Source organism: Serinus canaria, chromosome 3 (assembly GCF_022539315.1).
Source record: "Serinus canaria isolate serCan28SL12 chromosome 3, serCan2020, whole genome shotgun sequence".
NCBI lineage: Eukaryota > Metazoa > Chordata > Aves > Passeriformes > Fringillidae > Serinus > Serinus canaria.
In genome coordinates, this window is record NC_066316.1 from 39,697,205 (window position 1) to 39,721,329 (window position 24,125).

Genomic DNA, 24,125 nt, shown 5'->3' on the forward strand with positions numbered 1-24,125 from the left:
AAAAGTAAAAATACCCAAAACAAAACAAACATCAGAATTCCCCCCAAAATCACAACAAACTTGCCCACAGTTTCTGGACTCTGAAGATACTCTGCATTCAGCCTGGGCTAAAACAAAACCTCTCTTGGATAAAGAAAGAAAATAAACCACAGGATCTGCTACACCAGTATAACACATTTGTTCATTGTGACTTTTGTCACACTTCCCTAGGCTGGATTTTGGAAACGAGGGAATGGAAGTAGTCACTTTTAAGGAGGAAGACCATCCATCTCAGCAGACTGCCAGTGATCTGACTAAGAAGATTTTATCTTTATACCCAGGTTGGGTTGACAGTATGAGTGAATCCTCCAGCAATAACTTTTTAGAATTGAAAATCTACATTTTCTTCAAAGTTTTTTCTCATGTTCTAGTCATAAAGGGTGTGACTAAGTCATCTTGGACAGCTATGTCTTTTATTGTTCCCCCATGCACATATAAAAATACTTCATAGCACATCTAGTGTGACCAGTTTGGATGGAATAATTTATTATCAAAATTATATTTATTTCAGTTGTCATATGAGGAACATCTTGCAAAATTTCACTCAAGAAAATAGGCATAACTTTTTATTGTTAAACATAACAATAAAAACTAAGAGTTTATGGCCATCCCTTGTCCCCTATCCTGGAAATTCTTGGAGCTGGCACTGTTTTAGGGAAATGTGACCTTACATTATTGCTTTCATAAAAGAAAATGAAATTTTAGCAAGTTTCATCTACCTCACTAATGAGTGTAATACCTGTTGTTAGCTAGGAAAATAAAAGGGGCTTTGCTTTATTCCCTCTCAGCCTCATGGGTTCAGAGAACCTTCTGTAGGAATGACAAAATGTTGGGATGGATAAGCAATGGACAAGCAGATCATTGCACCATTGGGGTGCAGCAGGTGCTGTCACTGAACATGTTCCCAGTAGCTGGAGAAGCTGTGTGTCTGTCAGAGCTCTGGAGCACGTGTGCAGGCAGGAGGTGATGCTGGGGTAGGTGCACCACATGGGAAGCAAGAGCCAACCAGCACCCCAACAGAGACCACCAAAAACCAGGCTTTCTGCAGCTTGGGTTGGATTGTGGGGCCCTTTCTGAGATTTCTGAAGATGCCAGCAGTGCAAAGAAATATGAGACTGAAGGGAATGAGAAACCTGAGGAAGAACACAGCATCAGGTCTGGTTGAAGGTCTTGTTTTCAAACTTGATAGTGTGTGAAAATCAGGGGTTTTGGGGCAGGATAAGCAGGATTTCAGCTGTTGACCCTGCAGCCAGAAGCTAAGCCACAGCTGCAGTGGCACAAACAGGCCTGGCTGTCATTGTCCCAGATGTCCTGGTGGAGCTTTGCCACCGTGAATTAGCTGTCAAGGGCCATTGCTCTACACTAGGGAGACAGCCTGAGAAAGAGAGAGGATGGAGACTATGGCTGAGTAAATGAAACCTTGGTGATCCCAATCTTTTTGTCTCAGAGAAAAGGCTGCTTGAAATGGCAGGCAAAAGCCATCAAGCTGTCTGGGGTGACAGGTGGAGCAAGTACACAGTCTGTGGCTTCCAAGTTTTCTAATCAAAGCAGAGCCTGCACAGAGTAATTATCTTGCTCATTAATCTCTGCCCAAATGCCACAATTAGCAAAGTGTTTGTTGTTACTGCCAGCAGTTCACTGGGAGCAGAACTGTTCTGTGGCTGTGCCACTTTTTTTGGGTTCTCAGGAAGGGCTGAAGCATGAGAAGGAAGGTGTCTTAAGTCTGCTATGCTTCATCATACAAATTTCTCTTCCCCTTCCCCAGTGCTGTGAATCCTTTAATGCATTTCTGAAGAAAGCAAGTACAGTTAGTATGATGAACTCAGGACAAAGCTCATACAGTAAGAAATATATTTATAGGAATCTCTTTGGGTGCATTTAGATTTCCAGCTACATTTAGCTAACACATAAGGCTCCAGACAAAATGCTGACTTGAATTAAAAGGAAGAAAAACCTGCACTCAAAGTCCTCTTTTGTTACTGGAGACAGTGTAGGTTTAAGATAGAAAAGGACACTGCATTAATTTGGTCCCATTAAGCTTTAAAGACATAAAATATGAAGAACTAGTAGGGCTATGATGTATCTTATTGTGGTAAAGGGAGTTGCTTTAATATTGCCATACATTTAAAGAAGTAAAAAAAAAAAAAAAAAGAGTAGTGAATTGGGATCTTCCTGAGTCTGCTCCAGACAGGTTTCAAATCCACAGGTCAGCCTTCTTCCAAAAAATGCCTTAACTGAGGGGTGGGGCACTTCAGTCTTAGCCATTCTCTTTCTACTTGTTGAAGTTAGGTCATAGGACAGAGAGGATTCGTGGTATCAAGAAAGAAAATAAAAAGCAAACCTAATTTATAAAGGTGGTTTGTTTTTTTTTCCTGGAAGTAGTGAATGTGGACTTCGGTCTCTATGCAGAACTGCTTATGTTTTTTCCACTGGTAAGTCTTCTAACAGAATGTGTAACCAGCCATCCAGAGCCAAAAGGAAAACCTTCCCCATTTTTGCATTAATGTGTGCTTTAGAAATATTGTGAGATACATAACTTTTATCTGCTAGTGAACTTGAGAAGTCTCAGGGTGAATGGGGGGTTTTTGCATGCTCAGGAGTACTTTGTAAGTTCTCTTTAATTCAACATTCCTGTATCATATAATAATTTTTGTTACAAGCTATGATTGCAGCAAGCAGATTTTACAATTTAAATAAAATTTAAAAAGCAGATTTTGGTTATTTCATTCTGAACATGCAAACCACCACGAAACATGAAAGCAACATTGTTTACATGTCTTAACAGTTTAGCAGAAGATTTCTAGTCCAATGCAAAAATACTTTTCCTAAGCTTCTCTAATTTTTCTTGTCTGGTGATTATTTTTAGGCTTTTCTGTTTCTCCTGGGATTCCTTCTCACCTATCAGCCACGATGCCACCCTTCCATGCTTTCTAGCTACTTTCATTCCCATCTAATTCCCATCACAAAATTGCTCCCAAGCTGGGAGCCTGGAATTCTCACAGAGGTCTCCCTCGGCAAGGTGCTGTGCTTGGCAAAGCAGATCCCTGGAGTCCATGCCAAACGAGAGCAGTTCAGAAGTCTCAGAACATGTGCAGCTTCCAGATTCAGGCAGGCAAAAAGAGCTGGAAAGGAAATCTGAACCTCAGTCGATTGTGCCACTCCTGGGAATCTTTTCCTTTGATAGTGTTTCTAACTGATTTTATTGCAAGTCAGGGGAAGGTGCTTGGGTTTTATGGTGGCTTGTAATAAAAGCTTTTAAAGTATTGTAAACCTGGTTGGTTTTGTTTTTTTTACTTCTCAAATCATAGTCATCCTGCCTCTCATACTGAGAGAAGTTGCACCTTGTAGATCAAAATGGAGAAGTCATTAAGCTGGGAAAGATAAGTTATACGAAGCAGGGAATATGTTATATTTAGGGGGAAAAGCATAAGTAGGATGTGGCTATAGCTTCCAAAGGTGTGAGAACATGTTTCTGTAGCTAAGAAGGCCTGCTCTCTGTCAGCAGTCTTGGTTTTTCTCACACTGATATATAGTTGCATCACTGAGAGGTAAAACAATGTAAGCTGCTACTTGGCATCTTCTCTTGGCAACACTTTGCCAGCCTTGTCTTCTGTGGGAAAATACCGAAGGGTAGGAAAGAATAAAAGAGCAATTTGCAAGAAATCAAAAGTTGATTTCAAAATGGGGGGAAGAGGAGCATAAAGAAGTTGAAATACACAGTTTAAAAGAAAAGAGATTATAAATGTAATCCAGACATGCATCCTGGATTCCTTTGAAGTTCTATAGTGAGACCTGACTGTGATACTGTGAGCCACTCCCATAGCAAAATTGAAATTTTAATCTCATATTCTTCAAGCTAGCTCAGGACAGGCACTCTCACTGAAAGAGTCTTGTCTCCTTGTCCTTGGAACGATTATTTTCTTGCTGGTTTACACTGAACTTGGATCCATTGCCCAGTGAAGAGTACAGTAGAGCTTCAGAAATACTTCTGACAATACAAATGAGAGGGATTGGGAGGTAGCCTGTGGCTGGATGAATCACTAAATCACAGAATGACAGATCCACAGAACAGTTAGGGTTGAACACCCCGTCAAGGCAGGGTCACTTTAGGCAGGTGACACAGAAGCTCATCCAGGTGGCTTTTGAACATCTCTAGAGAGGGAAGCCCCACGACCTCCCCAGGCAGCCTGTTCCAGTGTTCTGCCAGGCTAAGTCTGAAGAAGTGTTGAGGTGGAACTTCTTGTGTTTATGTCCATTACTCCCTGTCCTGACTCTGGGCAGCATGAAAAAGAGTCTGGCACCATCTTCTCGGGACCTGCCTTTGAGATATTTGTATGCATTGGTGAGGCCCCCTCTCAGTCTTCTCCAGACTAAACAGGCCCAGCTCCTTCAGTCTCTCCTCCTCAGAGAGATGCTCCAGACCCCTCATCACCTTTGTGGCCTCCCTGCTGCACCTACACCAGTTAATCCTTTTTTTTTCTTAAACTGCGGAGACCAGAACTGAACACAACACCCCAGGTGTGGCCTCACTAGAGCTGGACCTGCTGGCACTGTTCCTGTGCACCCCAGGATTTCCTTCGCTCTCCTGGCTGAAGGAGCACTGGTGGCCCATGGTCAGCTTGCCATCCACCAATACCCCCAGGTCCTCCTCAGCAGAGCTGCTCCCCAGGAGCTCAGTCCCCAGCCTGTGCTGGTACTTGGTGCTGTTCCTCCCCAGGTGCAGGACCCTGCACTTGTCCTTGTTGAACCACATTAAGTTTTTCTCTGTCCAACTCCAGCCTATCAAGGTCCCACTGAATGGCAGCACAGCCTTCAGGTGCATCAGCCATTCCCCCCAGTTTTGTGTCAACAGCAAATTTGCTTAGGGTGATCCCTATCCCTTCATCCAGGTTGTTGACAAACAGGTGGAATAAGACTGGACAGCAGGAAGCTGACAGCAAGAGCACACTTGGACTGGGGGAGGTATGACTGCTTTTTATTGACAGCAGTGCTGACTTCAACCTGCCTCCTGTGTAAAACTAAGGCTGGAAAGTGCAGAGGCCTTATTATTATATCAGGGTAATTTCCAGCTGGATCTGGTCAGTGCACTGTCTTTGAAATATGCTTCAGTTGAATTTGCACTTGAGGACAAGTCTAGCTGACACTTCTCTGACTGTTGTGATGAGTCTGGGTTTTTATTGCTGGAAACACAAACATGAGCATATCAACAGTTTGCTTAACATTTCACAATCTTATTTAAAGGGATAAGCACTGAACCATTGCTTCAGTCTGCAGAGACCCCTACAGAAAACCTTTCCAGACAAGATACTCAAGAAGAGAACAGAAAAGAAAAGAAAGGTGAATTACACAGCTACTTTAAAACATTGCTCTTGCCTTGTACTGGGAAGGACTAGTTGAAAATTAAAGACCTTGGGCCCCTCTTCTATTAAAGCATTCTGGAGGTGGCATAGCCCCACATAGGGACATGTGGGTTCTGCATCTCTTGCTGCTGTCAACCTACTGTGTCACCTCAGCCTCCTCAGGCATTTTCTGGTGCAAGGCAGGTGGGGAGGTTGCAGAAACAGCAGTGCTTGTCTGCTGTGGGACTGGAGATGTTCAGAGATATTTGGTGTGTAGCTGGGAAAGACTGAGAGATGAACACAAACTTTTGTATTCCTGTTGTTGGACCAGAAAGTTCTACCAGTGTGTTGTAAAGGACTTCAATAGCACTGGCTGTATTCACATGATGAAGTGAGTTATATAGCTCCTGCTACAGCAACAGTGTGCAGTATGAATGAGAAAGTGAAGGCTTTTTGCTCGAGTTGTCAGCCCTAACTTGACCTAAAGGATCAACTTACCACTAGCTGATACTCAGAAGAAAAATTAATTGAAGTAGAAGCTGCCTTCTTGTGGTGAACATAGCCAGTAAGCTTCATTAGGAAGATGCACACATTTCCAGTTTTGTGAAATAAAATAGAAAATGCCTGGTTAGAAATTCTCATGTGCACAAATACTGCTTATTAAACTGTTTAATGAACTGGCTCACATAATTACAGACACACAAGTTGTTCAGTACTGTCAAGCAGTGCCTTCACTGCCGTGTTCTCTAGTGAGCACGTTAAGCAAGCACTGCAAATCTCTATAGGCAGGGAACACGCATCTTACCATTTATCCTTTCCATGATTCCAGCACTAGATTTGGAGGTCAAACCCCTATTTTTTCCCACAGATTGCATTCTTCCACCTACTTAATTCAATTGTATGTTTTCAAAATCAAAACCTTGTGTATGTTGTTGAAAACACAAACATTTCTAATTATTTTAGGATGTTTATTTTTAATTTATTCATTCTGTAAAGACTTTGTTTACATTGCCGTTTTTCCTGCTGCTTAGGGAGCAATCAATTAAAAGAAAGGGGTTTCTCTGAAACTTTTTCTGCTGCTAAAGAAGAACAAGGAGAACAACTAAAGGAGGAGATTTCTTCATCTCACTTTGGCATAGAGGGGAAGATAAAGACTGGAAATATAGAAGCCAGGTGAGAAATTATCAGTCAGTCAAACTGCAAACCCACGTTTTCCCTTGATGGAATACATACTCCTTGTGTTATATATGCAACACAACCGCTCTTTCCTTTGCTTGAGAGTGGCAGGTGTGCATGGGCAAAAATTGGCCAGGTCGATGGCCTGGCAGCTACTTCTGTATTATGGAATGCTGATCTAGCCCATATAAATGAGCTGATTGTGTAACTGTGGTCTTCAAAGCATAGAAGTAAGGCAAAAGTTGGCAGGGAGAGATAAAATCTACTGATATGCCATCACTTCTGCAGTGGCCATCAGCTTATGATGGCAGCTCATTCAGCCCAGTCTTTCTTCTGCCTCTTCATCTGTGCCAAGGCCAGTTTTTATATGCCTATATATTGAACAGGGCAGTGAAGTAACCCTTATTAAAATTATCTAGAGAGAAATGTAACATTTAACTTGGATCACTTTTCTGATCTGGTTCATCACTACACTGCAAAAGGGCGCTGTGGGGCTGCTCACAATGGGCAGGAATGGCTGGGCTGGCACTGGTGATGGAAAAAATGCTCAGAGTTATTATCTTTCCTTAACTGACGCAGATAGAAGCAGCAGGTGTTTGGCATGCTGAGCCTTTCATCAAGTATAAAAAAGAAGCAGCAAACTTGTAGGAAAGCACAGACTGAGAGCAAATGTCATGAGAATTTTCATATGTTAACCGTATGGGAATTGGACAGAGACGGAAGACAGAGACTTCCAGAGCAAAAGGCTGGGAAGATGTGGCAGGGCCAGATGCATGTCTGGGCAAGTGTCCCTGTCCATGTATGCATTTTTGGATCAGCAGTGATCTTCTGAAGTCTGTCTCCCAGTCACCCCTACTTGTCGTGCTTTGGTTCACATTGTGATGTTACCATGAGCTGGATGAAACTAAAGCACAGAATGTTCTCCAGCTCTTCATGGCATTTTCACTATGGCACCAAGCTATACTTGGTTTGAAGCAATCTTCACTGAAATGAGTATTGCCTAATGTGGAGTCCTCTTTAGCAGGAGTTTCCCCTACAAATCTAATACTATTAGCTCATGGTGTGGTAGCAGAGACAGACTGACAAATCAAAAGGCTGCCCATGGTACAGTGGTGCTGGGTAAAGACGGAGTTTAGGGAGGACAGTGATGTGCTGCACGACCAACACTTCTATTACCCAAGAATTTTTTAATATTTAGTAATATTGTTAATAAGTGACTAAATTAAGGGTCAAGTAAATTTCCTTTGAAATTTGTTCATGTATGATGTACTATGCTTCATTTTGAGCCAGTTTTCTTTTTGGCCCTCTACAATATTTTTTCTACTCTATCACTCTTCACCATCCAATTCAAGCCACTGTATCAAAAATATAGTGAGGTCTTTGTGATTGTCCGCAACTTTAGTCTGAAGAAAATGACTGAAATATTTTTCCTTTTGACTATTTTTTACCTATTTCCAAGGACCGACCGATACCAGCTAAAAAATGTTGCTTGCTGGAAGTACAATAAATGCTTGGTCAAGAGAGGATGTTTTAAAGTGAAAGCTGGATTCACACAATAGGGAGATTTTACTAACAATCTTCCCATATTAAAAGAATTGCAGAGACCTTTTACAGTTCTAAACTCCATATCACCTCCACACAAATTATCAAAAGAAAACTAACTAAAAATGTTACCAATAAGTACCTTCTTTTTCCTTACCTAGGCAGATCACACCAGCAATTGGTATTTAGACAGAAGACTTCTGAAAAATTTGTTGAAAACCAACTTAAAACTTTTCTCATATAAAAACAGCAAAAGGAGCAACAGGTACTGTTGCCACAGGTGAATTCACTTTGGTTTTTAACAAATTCTCATGGACAGAGATATTGTGTGGGCTCTGCTTTGGTTCATTACATGGTAGCACATTTTTCCACTGCTCTTTCATGTGATATTGGAAGATTTTTCCCCAAAGTGAAAAAGGGCTGTATCACAATCCATTCCTCCATGATTTCCCACTGAATTTCTCTGTTTCCACCTATTTTCTAGGTCGTGCTTTGTGCCCAGGTCTCAAGACACTTAGCTAAATTAGACATCAAGGTTGGCTCTGTTTGTTCCATAATAACTGGTCTCGCATCTGCCACTGCTGTGAGAATGGGGGCATTTCCAAATACAGGCTTTGTACAAAGGTCAAGTGCAGTGAGAGCATTCTGCTTTTTGTCGTGGGTACAGTTTTAGATGAGCTTATGCCTGACACCTCTAGGTGTCAGACTCAGCATTTGGTTCAGCTTGGTTTACTTGGAAGTTTCATCACCTTCGTGTTTCATCACTCAGAAATTTTCTCTATGTCTCACTGGCAAAATAACATGTCAAAATGATGTATTCTGTAAAAATTATTGTAAAAACTACTGGGAAAACTACTGTAAAAACTACTGTAAAAATTATCATAAAAACTTCTGTAAGTTCCCCTGAAAACAAGTAAGGACAGAACTTTTCTTATCTTCTCTCATATTGACATTTAGCACCACCTTAACCCTTTGACTCTACTAATGAATAAGTGAATGGAGGCTTCACATGGTGACTGCTTCTAAAAAGGTGCTTCTCCCACCTTCCCTGTAATGTCAGGGCTGTTTCTTATGTACTCAGTTATCCATACCCAGAGTCTTTCAGACTTCTGGTGTCTCAGGTTTTTTTCAGTTACTGTAAATATCTTCCTTTCTGGAGAATGATTCTGTCTGTGATTGTCAGGATTTAATTTTTATTTTCTTCCAGAGCAAGCCAAATATAACACCTCCAAAGGTTTTTCTGAAATGAAGAGAGGGCATGGCAAGGCTCAGAAAAATTAAACAGGAGCCTTTAAAAGAAGACAGCAAGCATTCCAAACCAGAAGAGCTGGTTTGAATTACTGGGGTAGTTTCTCCTAGTCTGACCAAGTGAACAGAGGCATACTGCAGCCAGGGCAATGCTCTCAGTGAAATCTGCAGGTCAGTAGCTCCATGCAGATGGATACACATGAAAAAAAAGCAGACTGTGCTTTGGCTGACAGGGAGAGAAAGGTTAAGAATGACTGTGAAACAAAAGTAGTTGAGCAAAGTGCAGAAGAAAAATAAGTGATTGGGGGAGATGAAGACTCAAAGGAAAATCTTGGTGACTCACCACAGAGAAGATGGCCTGAAATCCTGCAGCCATGTCCCAAAACATGTGACAGATACAAACCTACAAGCAGGTGAGGAAATGGAGATTCATCATATGAATCTTCTAGGAAAGCAGGCAAAACTGCTGGCAGATCTGTGGAGGGCAGTCTGCAAAAGGACCTAGGTAGGGTGGATCAGCCTACCTAGGAAGGTCATCTCACAGAGGGAGCATAAACAACCTAGGAAGTCCTCCAGAGGCATTATGCACTCCAGGATGTAGATACAGATCACATCCAGGAGGCAGAGTGGAGCGCAGGTCCTGCGTTCCCAGAAGGGGGTTCACGTCTGCCCACAGGAAGTTGTTGTGGGGAGCCAGAACTTGGAAAGCCAAAGGCAAATTCTACTAGGTTTCAGATGGTCAATGACAAGACAATAGCAATTACTTGTAGCTCACCTGAGGCTGTGGAGAAGGGAATCTCACCCTCAGCCTTGCAGTAAGAATGGCAAAGAAAGGGAACAGTTGACTCAACATGGCAAGTTACATCATGTCCTGTGAGTCAAGCTGCTTACTCCCAAAAAGGGATGATGACCCCAAATCTCACCATGCTCAATATCCCTCCCAGCAAGTGCCTCAGGGAGTAGATCACACTGACAGACATTTGGATCTTTCTGATGGTGATTATGCTAGTGATGAACCCAGTGGAACAGAAAAAAATCTCTGTTAGGAAATACAGCAGATCATCACCAAGAAAACAATATATATTCAAGCAATTTCAGGTCAACAAGATATCTCCAGCAGAAGCAGCAGTGATTCTAGTGCTGGAGCTGTCAGTCTGAAAGGGAGCAAGGCTTGCTCTTCTTTTCAGCAGTCCCTGTTTCATCTCACAGGATTGAAAAGGAGAGAGAATGAGCTTGAGTCAAAGAATGGGAATAGGGACAGCAATGTTAAAAGCTTACATCTGCCATCTTCAAAAGTGGAGATTCCTACTTTCAAAATTAAAGAAACCCCTGAAGTGGAGGCACTACAGAAAAAAACCTGTTTGCAGACATATTAGGTAAGAGCTACCCAAGTGTTGGTTTGTGTTTATTTTTTATTGGGGAAAGACTTTTGTCTTGGATTTATGGCTCATTCTGCCTGTGCTCCCTAGCTGTATGCCCACCGCTGTCGTTATTTCTCAGACCTAAACTGGAAAAAACAGAGAAGAGGGAAGAATACATTTGCAAGCTCCTTGTTATTTTTACTTCTCCATCATCACTAGTCGCTCTTCCTAAGTCTGTTGTTGGAGGTGCACTTTCAGGTGCAAACTTTTGATCCCATGAAATGTGTGCAGTGTTGAATGAATCCTTGAAGTCAGGGCTAGACTTCCCTGTAGCTTAGGTATGACTCACCCCTTGACAGTGAAATGTTCACATTTTTCTATTTAAGTTCCTCAGAGATACCATATGTGACTTTTTAAAAAATGGGTAAATTACCTCCCAAATTTGCATGGTTTTTCTCCTAAGACACAGAGAGGCCCAGATCAGTGACAATGTTACAATTTCCTAAGAATATCTTCACTCAGTTTTTCCGTAATGTGGTCCCAGCTTTTTGGTCAATCAGTGTTTCTCAGCTTTGGGTCCAGAGATCTTACTTCTGATATGGTATCCTGCTTCAGCAGGCTTTAGTCCTTTTTATTATACAGGTTCTTGACTTTTTTCATTTCCACTGAAGGACTTCCCACACATTGACCCCTCATCCTAAATCCATTGGCTTTCTCTTTATGTAAGATCAGTCAGAATAAGTTTTCCTATCTGCAATAATCACCAGGGCAGAAATATTCACTTCTGATGGCTCTCAATTGCTCTGTCACAATCCACTAAGCACACTACACTCTGTGTCAGACTGCTGCTAAAAAAGGGTTCCTGAGGCCTCTTTGGAAGTTATATTCGTATTAAAGTTGAACCATCACGTGGCATTCACATTCCTAAATAGGAATTCAGCTACTGACACTAATATGCACCAAAATCTCTTTCACTTGCTGAATTTGTAGGGTTTGGATTGCACTGCTAAGACCTATGGGAAGGGAATACTTGCATAATTAGGCAAAACACATAAATTCTTTTTGATAGATTAAGCAATAATGCTTACTGCACTTATGAAGAAGTCTGTGGTTTTAAAGACATAATGAAGGTTCATAAATATTCACAAGGTTCTGTGTATTATCATAGATACCTGTCCAGAAGAAACCTGGAACATCCTTAGCAGAGGATCAGAGACTGATGCACACCACAGAAGAATCCCTTCACTGACTGTGATGAGAAAAGAACATGAGGAAGCAACACATTTTTGCAGGTAAATGGGTATACACAAGAAACTGATCTGTGTGTGCAGTGAATAAAATATTTCTTTTAGAACCCTTAAAAATAGGCTGCTAGATTCTTACTCATGAGCTAGCTTCTTTCCAGGGGCATCTGTGTTGTTTTTGAACTGAGACACTTATTTAGCCATCGAGATTAAAAGTAAAGCACCTCACCAAAGGAGGCCAGATCTCAAAACACTTCTGCAGTTAGGGTCTAAAGCTGAGTAATGCCAAATGCTTCCCATAATTTGCTGAATATCTTTGGATTACAGTGAGAGCAGAAAGAACTCACGCTAATTATTTTTTTTTTTAATAAGATCAGGCTGCTGATGGAGTAAAGGATAAATTTCTCACATTCACATCAGGGTAGCTCATATTTCTGAGGTTAACAAAAACTGTAGAGCACACATCAATGCCAACAGCATTCTTATTTCAGGAGCACCAATCTTTGGATCAGAATGACAATGTATTTGATACCAAATAAATTTAAGTTGAAAATTCAAGAGAGTTGCTTTTGTAATTTGTAATTACTAAATGCTGTAAAAGTTTTATTTTGATTTGTTTTTTGTTTACATCTTCATGGAAGAAAAATAATTTTTTAACACAAAATTCCTGCAATTAATAATTTTGGAATTATGGGGTTTGTAATGGAAGTGTCTTGACAGCACTAACTAATTGTAGGCTATACAAATACCTCTAATAAAAACTGAGCTTGCTTATAATCAAATCAAATACGAATTTTTAATGTGATGAAATCTGTTAGAAATTAGTAGGTGCCATCTACTATAAACACAGGGGAGATGCTTTTCAAAACTAGCATTTCAAAACTAGCTCCTAATTGGTGCAAAATTAGCATAATTTATTGATTTTGATTTTTTGCTATATTATGCAAAGTAAAAAATAATTTTTCAGATCTGCTTGTCTATTCTTCTTCTTTTCAAAATGATGGGAATAGTGAAAAAGGGTATTTTGCATTTATTGGTTTGTGTCATTTTCTCCTCTTGCTGCCTTTCAACAAATTGCTTTCACTGCATTAAAAATTAATGATTTCATTAAAGATCCTTCTGTGTGTCTTGTTGACCATGAGAGGTGTTCCAGATGTATTTGTGGGATCTGGCAATTCATGAAACTTCTAATGAAATTAAGTGCTGCTTTTACTTTTACTGCTGTAAATTTTGACTGTGGAGTGATGTACTGGTGCAGAATTACTGCAGTGCCAAATTCTGCCAGCACTGTATTCTCTGCCTGCTGCTCGTGCTGCCTTACCAATGCAATTACTTTGACTTTTTCATAATAACACATATTTTTAAAAGAGCTTGCATGGATTTATTCATGTCATTAGCCACAGTAGCCCCTAGCATTTCCACACAGATGTTGATCCAAAAATGCCTGCCCAGTATAATGTGTACATCTTTTCACTCACTTTTTCTAATTTATGAGCTAAAACTAATTGCAAAAGGCAGCTTGTCATGCTTGGCCCCGTGCTGACTTATGCAATCCAAAAATCTGCTTTGTATTTTTAAATCAGCAACCCTGTTAGGAGCACAAGATGACTGCCCATTGATAGCAGTTTACTTGTGCTGCATGACAACTTGAGCTGGCTGGAAGCAATGAAAATCCTTTTCAGAGCAGCACAACATGCCCAAACCTGCCCAAACCTATCCATTCCTTTGTTTCCAAGCGCTTTGTTTCCAGACTTTTCCAGGCACAAATAATATAAGCAAGAGGGTAAAACCAGTTGGGATGTAGTGTCTTGTGTGTGTGTCTGGTGCCTAAGAGAGCCTGGACAGTGCTCAAGGCATCAACCTGTGCCTCCACCCCTGCAGCACTGAGGTGGCTCTGCTGGCACTTGGTGTCAGCCAAGAGGATTCTGTGATGGTTATTTTCTTGTTCCTCCAACAAGAGGATCTTGTTTGTCTTTTTTTAATACACAATTTCCTTATAGTATGGAATCTGCACACTTTCTGGACTAATGGCAGCAGCCAATGTGTTGGTGGATGATTTAGTTTTTCCTACTTGCATCTTGCTGAAAAACCTTGTCTCAGAAAAAAGACTTTTGCTTCATGTATGTTCTTGCTTCACAGGCAGCCCTGTCTCAATTTTCCTCATGCAGAGGTGTGCCCGGCATGCAAGCAAGAATTTCAGTTTGTGCAAAGTGCTTAGCCATTTCTAATGCATTTTCTGTGTTCTGCACCTAGCTCCTGTTTGTAATTTACAGCTGGGTTATGAACTGTTGTCAGCAGCTCCAAAGAAGTGTCTCAAGTGCTCCTGGTATCCTTGGTTATTGTATTTCCTCAGGTCAGGGCCTGTTTTCTGGCCTTGACTTAACACAGTACTGTTCATTCTGCAGTGGAAAATGGTATACATAGATCTTGCATCTTACTTTTTTTGTGGTGCATTGTGTTTCAGAGTAACTGGTCTGGATATGAAGGAGTGGTAGGCTGGACATAATCCCACATGGGCTCTGTTTGCTCATTCACTTTGATTATTTTGAGGAGAATTAATACTTATATTGACTGTTGCTGAGGCTTTCTCCTTCCTGCTTTTAACCAGAATATTAGTCAAGTTTATTTAGAATAGAAATCAGCAACAGCAATGACATTAGGTAATTAATTACAAAGAGCATCAGAATACAGGGAGTTTGTTTTTCTCTTAGTATCTGTGAGAACTTTCACATTTTACTCCTGGGGTGCTAAACTCTGTTACTGAGAGGAAACATGAGGTCAAGGCTGCCTCAGGGCTGAGGTTATGTGCCTGTAGTTTGTGTTTCTTTTCGATTAATGGTGAAGGACAGATGGTGGCTGTACGTCATGAAGGGAGCTGGAAGCTCACTTTTTATTTGTTAGCAGGAAGCCCACAAATAATTTCATGTCAGATTAAAAATTAACTAAGAAGTTAGATCACAGTGAAATAAATAAGCTCTGCTTGAGGATATGTAAAGATTGTATTCTTCCCACGTTTCTGAGTGTTAAGTGCATTTCCAGGTCAGTCTTGAGCCATTGAGTTCAAAGGCAAATCTCTTCTGAGCACCCACATTTAACTCTTGGAGTCTATTTTCCTGTGGAAAGTAAATACTTTATCCCATTTCATTCAGGTCCATGGCTAATCTGACTTGTAATAATGACTGGGCAGATGAAAGTACATCCCAGTCCCCAGCTTTGGATGATTCCAGGGCTTCACAGATATGCTGGCAGGTAACAAGCTGTGCCTTCTACAGGTCTGCCCTAATTTAGCCATCTGAATACAAAACATGTTTGAAAGCCTCTAAGTTCACGGTCATTACATTGTCAAAAATTTCAATTAGAACTCTTTCCAGCTGCTAAATAGAACAAATTTTGGAGGTGAACGCATGCATTAAGGAAGTACCTTAATTTTGACAAGTGCTGATAACTGCTTGCTACTCCCAGCAGTGTCAGCCTCCAAGAGATCATGCCCAAAGAAGGTACATTTGAAGACAGTCGTTCATTACAGTCTCATTTGCCAGTTTCATACTCTTTGTTTATTTTGTGAACAGAACATGAATAGACCAGCTCGAGACTGTCAGGAGCCAGGAGTTGACTCACCCTTTGGAATACAATAGAGATCAAGCTCACTGTAGAGAGAAAAAATTGCCCAGAGCAAGTTCAAAGGAACAGCTAGAGTCACTGGAGAATATGTGAAATCAGAAGAAATGCAAGTAAGCTGTCTTCTGCAGAATAAATATGCAGTTCTTATCAATTAATATCCTTCCATACAAACATCCTGTGTTTTTGCCTGTATCTTTCCATTTTCTACACATGGCAAATTATTGATGCTACTTATTTAGGATGGTTAGATATACAGAGAAGATTTTATTTTAATCATATATTGCTTTGGTTTGTGATTTAAATGTACATCCCTTTCTTTTGTGCAAGAAAAAAAAATTAGGTTGTGCCTACCATTTTTTAAGATGTTAAAATATTCCCATGTTCCTCATACTTCCTTGTACTGATTTGCTCAGTTGATCTGACCCTTGAAAAATTTCCAACTCCTGCATAGTGAACTTTCCTACTTGTAAATATTAGGACTTATTGTGCCACATGCAGCACAGTTAATGGCCATCATTCTCATTTCTGTGCTGAGGATTCGTTATTATTTTTGTCTTTAAACTATCCTGATCTTTGCTTTGGGGTATTTTTATGATACCTAGCCCTGGTCTAACAATCTAACCTGCCTAATAATATCCCCAAGTCATTCATTATGTTTTTTTTTCTGAATTCCTATAGGGGATTCTATCTTTTTAAAGACTTTATTTCAGATTCGTTAGTGATAAAATCATCTCAGACTATCTGTGGCCATTATCCCTATTAAAAACAACTAGACATAATATGACTTGAGGGGCAATTTTCTACAAGAGTCACTGATAAGCAGAGAAAAAAATGGTAAGCCATGTGAAACCAATAACAGAGATGGGGCAGCTGAAAGACATATTTTTACAAAATAAAAGAATGGGCAATAGGAAAGCTCAGAAATGTCTGGAACAATGTTCTGCTGCAAAAGGATGTCTAAACCAAACTGATATATTTGACAGCAAACTGACAATTTAAATTACTTTCTTGATCAAAAAAGTTTCAGAACAATTAAAACTGGCAACACAGTACTTTGTTCAAAATTTCTATACTTTATTTTTCATTTGTACATTTTTGAGATACACATTTTTGGACCATACATATAGTGAATGTTTTTTCTCCTTTTCTTGCATATTTGTCTACAATTTGCATTTTCAACAGGAAATGTTTCAGTGAGGCCATTTTAGTATTTTGATTTTAAGTGTTTTGAATGTACTCTCTGAACAATATTTTAAAATATCAGTTTTCTTTTCACCTAGGTTTAGAGAAAAAAATTAGAATTTTTGCCAGGGAATAGTTGTGTTTCTTGACTATCCCTAGCTCTAGAGATGGAATTTGATAGAATTGTTTTCATTTTTTGCTCCCACCTGAAATACATAATGAGTGTAGGTTCAAAAATTTAATTTTCCACAAAAAAAAAAAAAAAAAAAACCAACAAAAAAACCCAAAATATTTTGCAGTTATTTATCTCTGGAATTCTCAAATTCAGAAGTCTTCTTCTTCTAGAAAGTGTCTGGATGTGCCAAATACAGAAGTGGCAGCTCACAGCCAAGAAAGGAATGTGATCAGGAGCAAATGGGCAGACACACAAGTGAAGGCAAAGTGAGAAAGGGTTGCATTTGACAATTGGTTGACTGCAGAGCAAACTGCACATTTCTAGCTCTCCTCCACCAGTATTCTCTTTGCACTATTCAGCATTAGTGCCCTGAAGGAAAAGGACTAAGTGTTTGCATCAGCATGGGTGAAGGAAGAAGGGAGAAGACAAAAATAATGGAGATGGATGCATATGGAAATGTCATCTCCAAATTTCATTACTTTCATTTTCAATTCAGTTGAAAATTGTGTCTTTGCAATCCCCTGCTGTTTGTGAGAAGGATCTAAGTATTCCAGTCCCCTTTTAACCAGATGAAGATCTGATTTCCTGCCATTCTTGTCATTGAACTCTACCTTGCATTCTAGCCTTTTCTTAAAGACATTGACATTTAATGCTGATTATTTGCATGATAAATTTGAATTTCATTATTTTCTTCAGCACAGACTTGTGTCTGCTCATTTTGCAACAATTGGTTTGTTTTAAATGTGGGAGTTTGCAAAGTTTTTTGTTGGCTTGTTTTTGTTTTTTTTTTTTTTTTGGAGGGGGGAGTTTCTTTGTTGAAATAATTTCAAATGTGATTGGTTTTTTATTGCACACCTTAATACTGTAGACCTTTAAGCAGAACAAAAGGCTCCATGCTTGCTTCTGGGTATGCAAGATGGGCATGCCTAATTCAGAGCAGGCAATGACATGGCACACTTCTATTTTTTCACTGATAGATGTTAAAACAGCAGATTGCTGGACTGCAGGAGGAGTTCAAGAGAGCTGAGTCCTACTGGCATGCTGCCTGCAGCAAACTGAGAGACCAGGCTGAGCTGCTGACCAGGCAGAATTTGGAGCTTCGAGATGAGCTCAGAGCTTCACAACATCAGAGACAGAAAGCAGAAAAAACCCCCAAAGCTAAAACTTTCATGGACAGAAAATCAGAGACCCTGGTACTGTAAGATACTCTCTGCTTAATACTGTTTGAAAAATTCAGTAGTTTTTTTTTTGGAGCTGTCATGTGTGAATACTGTCCCTCCACTCTTGCTTAGCCTGAAGGGGGGAAAGTCAGCTCTACAGTAAGCCATGTTAAAATACACTCTTTGTGTGGCCCTCTTCCACCTAGCCTTTTTATCCAGGAGGTGTGCAGTTTTGCCAGGTGATGCAGCCAGCCTATCACAGACTCTTAGGTCAGGTGTCTCCCTCCACTAACTAGAAAAGAAGTCTAGATAATTAATTTACTTTCAGTGACTAAATTAAAGCTTTCTAAAAAGCCTCCTGAAAATAATTCTACTCTTTATATATAGTGTCATTGACCTGTTCAATAAAGCATCTCTTCAGCCTGGAAAAAAATATAGCAGGACCTTCTATTAAATCTTAGTTCTTATTTTAAATTGTAAATTTCAAACTGCTGTGAACTTTCTGGAAGGAAACAGCATCAGTGGCCTGCCTTGCAGAGGCACAAGTTGAATTCTTAAATAGGAGTTACTCTAGGATGAAGAAGGAGGGATAAACAGGGTGGAAAATACAGCTGGCTAACGTAAATGTCTTTGCTAATCTCTGGAAATCAAAATTATTTAATCATAGGTTTACAGAGTGTCTTGTAATTTTTTTATTCAATATTTCACTTGCTTGAATGTACTTGTAGGGATTTACTTGTTCCATCAGTATATAACTGAGTAACTTCTTGTAAAAGAGTAAAAGGAAATTAAGTCACTCACTTTTTACACTTGAGATAGCAAGTCTTGGTGAAATTAAATGGTTCAGACTAGAATTCAAAAAACCCCTTTAATTTGGGTTGAGTGAGTAATTTCTTTTCCATTTGTGTATTCAAGGGAGAAAAATACATGCTTTGAGGGATCAGTTTTATCCTATGTGTGAAAAAATAATTATCTCCTAGGTGGTATAGTCTGATGAGATGAACCCTACACTTCTGCAGAATGGCCAAACTTAGAAGGAAATTAAATTGAGCCATTTTCTCTTAGGCATTTCTCTAATTTTCAAATCTAATTTCTAGTAAGGTATCTTTAAAAAATGTTAGAACCACCAACAAACCTGTCCTTCGCTTTATTGGAGTGAAGAAGTGTTGTGTCTCTTTTTTTATTTGATTGTAATGTACCCATTACTGAAATTTTTCACCTAACACTTAAATTTCATTGAAAATGCAATTTGAAGTTAAATTTCACTCTATTTTTACTTTTCCCAAACCTACCTGCTCTTATGACTCGTCATTTTATAGATTGTGAAGGTCAGAGAAAAAAAAAAGATTAGTCACAACTACAAAAAAAAAAACCTAACAAAAAACAAAACAAAAAAAACCCCAAACCCATAAAAAATTACAATAAAAGCAAGGATAAGAAAAAGCTAAGTAACTTCTGCTGTTGGATTTCTGTTTTATTTCTACCACTTTGCTGATGTAAAACTTCTACTCAAGATACTGAATATTTTTGTTGTGTGAAAGTAATACTAGCATACTCTATATGAAGATGCTAGGATGGTACCTACAAACTTTTTGTCTGATAGTGGGGGATTTCAGACTCTAGCAGAACAGCATGTGGAATTTCATTTATTGTGTTTAAATCTCATAATTTTTATGAAAAGAAAATGGCTTTAAATTTGAGTCAGATGTCTTTGAAGGCTGTCTGATTCTACTATGTGTGACTTGAACTTAAAACTACATATTTATAACAAATTCTCCACTATGTTTCAGAAGCTATTCTGTGAGGGACAGCATCTTCATCCCCACCAGAAGAAAGCTCATCTCCATGATATTCCAAGAGCCACATCATCTTTCACATGGGGCTGAAGACATCTTTGCAAAAACATTTCCTTAGAGATGTGAATAATAAAGAGTGCATCCCTGTTACCAGTAGTCACTTTCCAGAGTTGCAAATGCATATTTAAAAGAACATTCTTTGGAATCAAAATTTCCACAAATGACAGTGTGTATGAACATGATCATATTTTCTTGCATGTGCATAAATATGAATTCATGAATTGTAGATTTTCTTCTGGTTTTGCAGTAGCACGAGAAAAAACATTTTCCCTCTCTCTTTTCTAGATCTATCTGAATTGTGTGTTGTTTTCAAAGAGTTTTCCAAACTTGTTGCACCTGCTACTCCTCAGGCTGATTTTACAGGGATTCCCCTTGCCTTGGCAAACCATAAATCTAGTATTTTGCTGTTCAAAGCTTTACTTGCCAATATGTAACAGTGTCCTTCTCTCAGTTCAACTCAGTGGGAAAACCACTCTGATTTTTACAAGTTGTGACAAGATAGCTCAGTATGTCAAGTGAGATGCTTATTTCCGGCAGGTGTGCCCATGACAGCTCCTCTACAGCCAGCTTACCATATTTCTAACACATCTCCATGGTTAGAATTGAGATATCTAAATATCTCTTTATGCTTTTCTTTCTTTTGGCTTTGTATTTCTTAGTTCATATTATGGGCACCTTGGATATTGCAAGTCCCTTTTCTCACTTTTGGTCAGATTTGGTTGAAATCTATGCTTTGTTCAAGTGTACAATCTCTCTGAAATTCATCTTCTCTACTGGAAACTATTCCTTTGGCTAAGGGAAAGCTTAGATTAGCCAACACACTCTGCTCTCTGCCTGTATAGAGACTGAAATAAAATGCAAAATATATCAGATGAGAAGGGAGGCAACTGTTCCACTATAGTGAGCATGACAGCGTGTCTGGGTTTGAAAGTCGCTAGACAGTAAATTCAGTGAATTTTATACGGTTCCAGATAAGAAAAGAGATATTGATCATTTCCTCCTCTGGCACACAGCCACGGGCAATAAAAATTGTGACTTCAGCAACAGTCTTGAGAAGGGGGAAGTTGAGGACAGCAGACTTTTGGGCTCACTGCTATCTGGGCTTTCACCATCTCACCAGGACTGGATCCAGTCCAACTGGAATCCAGCACAAGCATGAGCTAGACTGGTGGGCATAGTGCCCAGATGTCCTGAGTGAACTCTAAAATGTTTGACAGAGACACATGCTCTTTATCTGATCTGATGGCACAGAAAGACTTTACAGTGAATAGAGTGGCTGCCAATTGTTTGACTCTAGAATTGAAGTTGCAGGTAAATGGAATATTGAACAGAAGCCCCAAATCCGTGTCATAGCAATAGATCTCCGCATGATTACTCTCTTGCATTTTCTTTGCATTTGAGCTCTTTTTCTAGCAGGTGGGTGCTTTCCCTCACAGATCCTGTGAATCTGGACAATTCTGAATTTTGGATATAGGTTAAAAAAACTATCATCCTACTTCTATCCAAAACTGAGAAACTGAGCATTGGAATGCATCTAAGCGAATGGAATGACCTTGAGCACCAGAAGGGTTGTCAGGCATTGGAATGGACTGAACAGAGAAGTGGTGGAATCCTTGGCACTGTCCACAAAAGTGTGGATATGGCACTTTGGGACATGGTTTAGTGGTGGAGTTGACAGTTCTGTGTCAGTGGCTGGAACTGATGATCTGAGAGTCTTTTGCAACCTAAAATATTTTATGATTCTAGGGTTGGAAGAAGACATGCATGTCTTCTACAACATATGTAAGTTAAAACTAGCTTGGACTGGTGAGTTTAATCAGCTGTAACCAAGAACAAATTGCCATCTGACTTTTTTTGTCAAATCTAATAGAATTTGAGGATATGCACAAAAAGAGTTGGCAAGCACTCTGAATAATGGTCAGTTTGTATCTTTGTTAAGGATACAAATTTTTTGTAGACATGATTTTATGAAGTAAAAGAAAAAAACATAACCAAGTAATAGTTCACATCTCTGAAAAATATGTATTCTGGTTATCCATAATACTTTTAAGGATGACCTCTATTTGTGCTGTAACATGACCTAGCTGGTGAGGAACTGTCCAATTCAAATTGTGCTTTAGTGAGGCAAGAGAAATGTCCATTTTAACTGCATATCATTAGTGATTCTTGCAGACTATGAAAGAATGAACAGATGGGCCAAAATAGTTATTATTTATTAATTATTAATGCTGGCTAATATGAACACTATGAAAACAACTTGACTTCTGAATGCAGTGCATTAGCTAGAACAAGTTGCCAGTTTCCTGCCCAACATGCATCTCTAGATAGATTTTCATTATTTCTGTGAAAAAAGATGAATTTATTTGCCTGGCAGGGTTGGAAGTGGAAGGAGGGATGGAGAATTCCACTGAAAGATATACTGACAGCATTTCTTAATGTTTCAGCCAAGGTCAAATATGCTTACTTTCAATCTTAGATGGATTTTGCTGTCTAATCTTGCAAGGATTTTGATGACCTCCAAGCATGTTATTTCCTTGCCTATGAACATTCTTCTGACAAATCATTAACCCTCAAGTAGGGAAGGTCTGTGAATATGTAAACGGAGTTTCATAGCATTTGAACTTCACTGCTTTATCCATGAGTACTTGTTGCTTTTTTTCAAATTTTTGATTTGTTAGAGGGAATGTGAACCCTACATAACACAAACTGTGATCTTTGAAGGTAACAAGAGATCCTTATTTATGGGAACTGACAAGTGAGAGATTTCTGGGACAAATTGATGAAGAATTGTAGGTATTAACAGCTGGGAGGCAAAAGCTTATTAGAAAATGTAACTGGTTTTGGTTGAGCATGAAGATCCAGTAGAACATATTTTTAGAATTCTTGCAGTCTAGTTGGACACGCAGTAACAATTCCTCCTCCTGTTCTCCACTGCCTTCCTGATAGCATAGATCTGTAGGACTAGAAGAATTTCAAGAGGTCCCTGCTTTTGCCAAGAGGAGGATCAGTGTCCCTGGTGGCAATTCAAACTGTGTTTCCCTAGCTCCCATGACGAAGATGCAGAATGAACGGCCTATATGTTCTTTTATGAAGTTGAGTTTCATAACTAAACTATACCTCTTTTGTTGTCACCAGCTGATCAGGTGATTAATATTTTTTTTTTTTTCTGTGAAGATTGGGAAAAAAACCTATCAAGCTTGTGCATGTTGGGACATTGCTTCTTCCTCTAACCCTGTAGCCCCTTTGCATCAAGGGTATGAATTTACTGGTCATCCACATATTTCCAATTTTAAAAAAACTGAGATAATTTGGTGGCTTTCTTCATGAAAGTGATGGAATTGAAAGAATCTTTATCAAGAACCCAGCCATGTGTGATTAGACCAAATGCTTGAGTTTCTTAAAAAGTGCAGAACAAAGTTGTAGTGGTTGCCTGGGATACAGTGATGGCCCTGAATTTTCAAATGATCTCTTAGACTGACATTCCTCTGAATGAAAACAGAAACTGCATGTGATTCATGTAAGCCTGTCTGGATTCCTTTGACATTATTGCTTTAAAAATAGGTATGCTAGTGTATGCAATGCATAAAAAATGAAATCTGGCTTTTACAATTGCATGTGTTACAAGCTGGAGTACTAGCACTGTTCTGCATGGATGCTCCTTTAGCTGAATTGGCTGATACATCTCATCATCTTCACAGAAACAGTGCTACTTTCTCTGACTACATCTAGCCATAAGGCATATTCTATTTATTAGTTTTATCTAAGGTTTATCTAAGGTTTTTAAAAGCTTGAATTGCAACATTCTTTCTATAAAAAATCACAAGGAAAACAAATGCTGCCAGGTGTTTGTGTCTCGCTGAAGCTGATGAATATTTGAGCTGCTGTGGCCCTGTTGGCAGTTTCTGAAGATGGTGAGCCAGCTGGCTCAAAACTAACCAGGCAGCAAGAAAAGAGTTCATCCCTGCCTGACTCTACTCAATGAACCAGGTTAATTCCTCTCTGTAGCTGCTGATGCCTCACAAAGGAGGGACTGGAAACACGTGGCTGGGGACAGAAGAGGAGTGAGACTCCAGCAATCTGGGCTGAAATTGGTTTGAGCTGCTGTGAAACTGCTGCAATGGCTTTTCAAGTCCTTTTAAATGATTTGGCAGTTTCAGTCTTGAGATATTTTGCAATGAAATG

At 39.5% G+C, this 24,125-nt stretch overlaps 1 protein-coding gene across 1 annotated transcript in view; it reads left to right on the forward strand.

Annotated features, from left to right (window-relative positions):
• Positions 1-232: 232 nt before the first annotated feature.
• LOC115484969 (t-complex 10 like 2) overlaps positions 233-24,125 on the forward strand; it is a 30,214-nt gene continuing 6,321 nt past the window's right edge. Inside the window, 21 exon segments of the mRNA XM_050971879.1 lie at positions 233-320; positions 3,019-3,147; positions 5,281-5,376; positions 6,410-6,569; positions 7,665-7,673; positions 8,286-8,361; positions 9,304-9,411; positions 9,414-9,731; positions 9,733-9,793; positions 9,796-9,991; positions 9,993-10,075; positions 10,078-10,209; positions 10,212-10,366; positions 10,368-10,421; positions 10,424-10,720; positions 11,855-11,997; positions 15,519-15,598; positions 15,601-15,680; positions 17,905-18,120; positions 18,903-18,909; positions 19,878-20,036. Coding sequence (XP_050827836.1) covers positions 233-320; positions 3,019-3,147; positions 5,281-5,376; positions 6,410-6,569; positions 7,665-7,673; positions 8,286-8,361; positions 9,304-9,411; positions 9,414-9,731; positions 9,733-9,793; positions 9,796-9,991; positions 9,993-10,075; positions 10,078-10,209; positions 10,212-10,366; positions 10,368-10,421; positions 10,424-10,720; positions 11,855-11,997; positions 15,519-15,598; positions 15,601-15,680; positions 17,905-18,120; positions 18,903-18,909; positions 19,878-20,036 — 2,647 coding nt within the window.